This window comes from Cynara cardunculus (assembly GCF_001531365.2).
Source record: "Cynara cardunculus var. scolymus isolate 2C chromosome LG 4, CcrdV1, whole genome shotgun sequence".
Taxonomy (NCBI): Eukaryota; Viridiplantae; Streptophyta; class Magnoliopsida; order Asterales; family Asteraceae; genus Cynara; species Cynara cardunculus.
The window spans coordinates 15611282-15617248 of record NC_037531.1 but is presented as its reverse complement, the minus strand read 5'-3'; the positions used below and the strand labels follow the sequence as shown (position 1 = coordinate 15617248).

At 32.6% G+C, this 5967-nt stretch overlaps 1 protein-coding gene across 1 annotated transcript; it reads right to left on the bottom strand.

Moving 5' to 3' along the window:
* Positions 1 to 1956: 1956 nt before the first annotated feature.
* LOC112511416 (protein SYM1-like) lies at positions 1957 to 4361 on the bottom strand. Its single transcript, XM_025117023.1, has 5 exons — positions 4011 to 4361; positions 3180 to 3408; positions 2496 to 2620; positions 2216 to 2408; positions 1957 to 2053 (listed from the first exon to the last, which is right to left on the bottom strand). The coding sequence occupies exons 1-4, from the start codon at positions 4113 to 4115 to the stop codon at positions 2325 to 2327; spliced, it is 543 nt and encodes a 180-aa protein (XP_024972791.1). The 5' UTR covers positions 4116 to 4361; the 3' UTR covers positions 1957 to 2053; positions 2216 to 2324.
* Positions 4362 to 5967: the final 1606 nt, after the last annotated feature.

Genomic DNA, 5967 nt, shown 5'->3' with positions numbered 1-5967 from the left:
AAAATACAATAAATAAAATTTAAAGAATGAATAAAATATAAAAAGAAGACCTATTTGATGTTTTAAAAGAGAATTAAGTTTTATTTTGAGGTTATATTGATAAAACATAAGTCTGTTCCACCTTGTTTCACCATGTTTCATAGAATAGAGGTAGAACAATATAGATAGTCTTTTGGAGCAAAATAGAAAACAAAGGCTTAATTTTCTCTATTTTAGAGAATCTACCGGAGATGTTCTTAAACCATTATCAGTATACTATTTAAAAAATCAAAATGTAGAATGCAGAACTTAAATTTTCAAAAAAAAAAAAAAAAAACAAAAAATCAAAACTTCATTTAACTTTACCAATTTTTTCATTTTAGGGATTACAACATTAATTATATTATTAAAATAATGCTAATTGCTAAATGCATCCTTGCATACTAATTTCCTTCTCATACATCAAACCAAAACCTATTTTTACATTTTAAAAACATGATTTAACCAGATTCTGACATTAACTGAGGTACATATAACAACGCTCATAATAAAATATTATTTCTCTCTTTCATAGAATTTTACATTAATGTTTCTTAAACACATATGTAAATATTAATTTCTTTCTTACATACATCAATGACAAGACTTATTTTTTTTACAACTTCTATATATGATTTAATCTGATTTTAATATAAGTACGTGTACGTATAACATACTCAATTAGAAAAATCCAACTAAATGTAGTAAACAAGTGTCCGTCCATAAAACATCTTCATCTTGAGCGATATGTGTAAAGCCAGGGGACCACAAACCGATTACCATTATTCCTTACAACAGTTCATGATAAAAATAGTAAAAAAAAATTTGTATTAGAAAGTTACAACAAACACACACAGACACATAATATCACATGATACATACGCCTCTTTCTGTTTTATACTGATTTTTTTATTTTACATATCCTAAGAGACCATATTTGGAAACATGAGGCTTTTGTCTTGTACGACTACATGGGACATGTGATTTACTTTTCTATGATTATCATGAAACCAATATGACGAACACGGTGTCCTTAAAACAAATTCGTCCCATTATGAACGTTTGTTTCCCAGGATACAAGTCTTGCCGAACCTAAGAAGGTCCGAAAATTACCTTGACAGCAAGTCGTTAACACAAAAGTAAGAAGAGGCAGAATGTATGCCAGTATCTTTTCTGGTTAGAGGAGTGTCTTATTTATACAACCACTTTCGTAACCGATAAGCCATAATCAATAAAAATGTGTCTGAACTTTTCTGGTCGACCAATAGTGCATTTGTGTCCGCAGGACGTGCACTTACACACAAGTTCAATTAACCAAAGTCATTTCCGGTTCACATTTGCATCCCCCTTTGCGCGCGCAAGAGAGAGCCTTGGTGCTATAAACCTTCTTTCTTTTTTACTCTTCCTCCTATGTGGGATGGCTCAAATAGTCATTTACCCACTTTACATTTCCTTTCTAATACCTTACTTTGTTGATTAATTTCTCATCCATACGAAGTCCATTTTTGACGTTCAATGTCTCGAAACGAAGATATTATGGAGGAGAATATCAAACTATAATAATCTACAAAAATTGAGATTTTTTTATTTCCAAGAATTATGCTCCAAAATGAGAAAAACCCATTTTTACCCACAGTTACCGGTAGAGCACAACCTCTCAGAAGTTCATAAGCTCAAACCTCACAAAAGGTCAAAAGAGTGCGTGAGTTCATTTGCCGTATATAATTACTACATACTTAAGAAAGCAAGCAAAACCCTGAGGGGTATTTTCGTCAAATCCCCCTAAATTCAAATGGTAGACAGTTAGGAACCATTGGCAGGTATGATCTAACAAGTAACAACCCGATTTGCCATGCTGAAAAGACAAAATTGCCATTGAAGAATCTTCTAGAACAAACATTTTATTAGTATGGTAATAAAGTTCATGAACATTTCCATTTTTATAGTAACACATAGATTTTTTCCTTAATCATAAACGACTCTCAACCATTTTTCGCCCATTTTATTGTCATATACCTCCATGAATTCGATCCACCTGCGTACACGTTAAAACGACATTAAATTTCCAACGTATCCTTTTATGTCATACATTATGATCTAGCTTATCAACTAGTTTTTACCAAACATTGTTAAGCTAACAACTATTTTATTAGCCAACAATTAGTTTTTCAGTTAACAACTAGCTTAGAGCCGATACCTGCACTCTAGAACGTCGTGTGCCATCTCTGTTGCGTTAAAAGCCATGTGAACTTCCATAACTTAGGAAGAGATCGTATGGCTGATTGAAAGCGATAGAACGGTAATACTTAAGCTTTGATTGCCTTTTCCAAACTCGCCATGTACGTTAGATATATAGTCCACATAAACGAGAATGCGCTATTGATTAATGGCTGCCAACGGATATAAAACGTCTCTACATTAATTTCATGTCGTTTGAAATTGAAAATAGAAAAGAGACGGTGGATCGACATATATACCTGCAAATGAACAGGGATGATTTTGTAAGTGAAGAAATCACACAGCGGCCAATACATAAGACCACCGGTTAAAGTTGGCAAAAGATCTCTCCGCAATCTCAATGCAATCTCGCGACCACTTTCACCTGGATTTGGCACCAAAATGTTACTTAAATGAATCAAAAAGCAAGTAGCTTTATGCCAAAAAGATCCGATACAAAACCAAACCAAACCAAACCAAACCAAACCAAACCAAACAACCCAGGTATACAGATCTGACCTCTACCCCAAAAGGTAGATGTATACAGACCTGACATTCACTCCCAAAAGGTAGATATATACAAACCAGACATCCACCCCAAAAGGTAGATACATGCAGACCTGACATCCACACCCAAAAGGTAGATATATACAGCCCTGACATTCACTCAAAAAGGTACATGTATACAGACTTGACAGCCACCACAACAGGTATAGTGGTTTATCTACCTAGAAATGATATATAAACTTTAATGCTTTCCTAGCTTAAACATCACCATGTTTATCTACATCTATCTATACAAAGGCGCTTACAGGTTACATGTTTTATTTGCTTAGTAGTTACCCTTCGTTGATGCATACTCCCTTTTTCCTTGAAACTCGAAATGCAAGCAACTGATCAATGTTTAGTGTAACTGCAAAATCTTGCTATATATATATATATACCTTGAAGAAACGCGTTGTAAGTGAAAAAAACAGCGGTGCAGGAGGGCCCATAAAAGAGCTGGCCTACAATTAGCTTCTTGAAGGTGGTAGCCATATCTCGTTTTGGTAGAATCCGTCCCAAGAAATTAAACCACACATGTTGCGCTGGCCCTAAAAAAAGCAGCCCAAACACTGCCATCCGTAATGTTCTTATCAGGTATAAAGAATCCGAAGCTCTCATGGTCACACTCTGATGCATAATTGAGTCTAAATCAGTTAAAGATCATAGCAAACACAAAATTTGGATAAAGATATACGATCAACGCAGCTTATATTAAGTTAAGATTTAAGAACAACTCCAATCCCAGTTCTTTAAGACATGGATCTTGAGTAATTTCCGCACCAAACTTGAATTTGAACACAAGGGGATTTTTATTCCTCCTTGAATTTGAACCTGGGACCTCCTGGTACTTTTGACATTTTGAGTCAATCTCAAACTAATCAGCACCACCCTTGTGGTTATAATATGTAACATTAATTACTCAGTTCCATACCAAAAACAACAAGCTTTTGAAAGTATCAAATGAATGCTTTCTAATTTCAGAAATGGTTTCTTTTTCTAAGAACAAACTAATATCTATATTTACTCACATGTAAAAATCTAGGTTAAATACGAATTTGCAATCATAATGTTTGTATACCCAAATCTAGATTGGAGTAGGGGGTGTATAGAATTACAGAAATCATAAAAATCCCAGAAGTTAATGAATCGAAATTGCTAGTTTCCTTCGCAAAAACACACATAAAATTCACGAATCTAGGATTTAATTTTAGGGTTTTAGTTCAGTTTACCTGTGCAGTTAAATCAGCAGCTCCATAGATCAAGCCAGCGGAGACACTCTTTGTGATGATCGGACGAACATCAAGCATCTTCAAGTACCACGTAAGGAACCCCATTTCTGAATCTGAAACTAAGAAGAAGATTATGATGATGAATTTGAATCTGAATAAAAGGGACGGGGGTTTGCGGGATCTCTAAGATTCTTGCGAGGAAACAACGAAGAATAAACCCTGCATTTTGAAGAAAATCGAGATGGGTGCGTGGGAAAGATGGATGATTTTCTTGCTGGGTTAACCAATGAACGAACTCGCATGTTTTGGATTATAGTTTTGAACAACACAAATTTCACACTCTCTGATCTTTTCTTTTCATTTCTTTTTTTATTTTTCTTTTCTTGAATCTGTATTCGGTGGAACGTGAAATCCGCGTGAATACACACATGATCAGTAGAAAATTTTGAAAATTGGGGTTTAGGCTTTTCTTGAATTCTTGAAATAGGTGATTTATACGGTTTAATAATATTCGATTGTTCGGTTTATGTGTCTTAAAATGTAACGAAGTTTTCTTGATTTTATTAACGAAACTAATAAATTGTGCTATTTATTCTTGTCGATGGTATGTTGAAGCTAGATAGCTAGATTTGTATCTAGTTTTGTTGTATTCAATTCAACTAAAGTTTTAAATTCTTAATAACTGATATTATTTAAATATTTTAAAAGAAAACATTATACGATGGAAAACCCAACAATATATATATATATATATATATATATATATATATATATATATAGGGTTGGGTTCACATGAGACCAAAGGGTTTTCGTAAGACCCGAAAGACCAATTTATGTTCATTGATTAACTTTATAAATTAATGATCTAACGGTCTAAAGTTGTACGGTGACAATTTTGTGATTATTGAGAAGTCTTGTAGCGTTTATGAATGTTCAGATTTGACGATTGTAGATCTAATCCAAGTGTTGAGAATTTGTTTTACGGGTCTCACGAAAAACCCTCAATTGTCCAATTAATTTGATAAATATCCTGATTGTTTCTTAATATAAAACATTGATCATAATTAATAAACCCTAGTTATTTTTCATAAATATTTAGATCATGATAAATAAACTCTCATTATTTTCATAATATTTCAATTATGTTGTATCGGTTGTATAAATGTGATGGATTGCATCTAAAACGTTCTCTATTAATATACAGTTGTATATTATAATTTATATAGGAATATTATATGTAAAATAATGATTTTATTATTTAAATGTATATATAATAAAAATATTGTATTATAATTTATAAATAATATAATTCATGTTATCCTTTTGGTGGTTGAAGCTAAGAAAATTTATGATCAACTAAAATTGCCATTTTTGGTTCTCTTTCAATTGGATCACCAAACTTCCAAACCTTTCAAATTGGCCACCAACATATTCCTTTATTTATAGACATATACTTGTTTCATACGTCAATACAAATGAGTTTGCGTAACCAAAAACGTTAATTATCATGTCTCCTAAACCATGGATTTGCCTTATTTTTGGTCGATCGTTCATGTTCTGTATCCAACATACTAAACACAATGTTTTAAGACTTCCTTATTAAAAAAACATCTAAAAGACCAAAACACGAAAGAACGGTCTCATAAATTATCCGTTTGTCTTTTCGTGTCAAGTCTTTCATGTATAGAGATATATCTACGTATACAATTTCTCACAAAAACATTTTAATTACTAATTTACCCTTCTTGACACCCGTTAAGAACTACATCGTAATTGAAAAATTCCCTCAAATTTGTGATTCGTCTATAGCTTGAATTATGTGTGGTTCAGTATATTTCTTCCATTTTAGCTTTACTGATATCAACTGATTTATCTTGCACTAAGACAAACCATAACAAAGATCATGTTCGTAAGCCAAAATAAACTGAAGATCACTATTTTTAGTAGTTTATCGTAA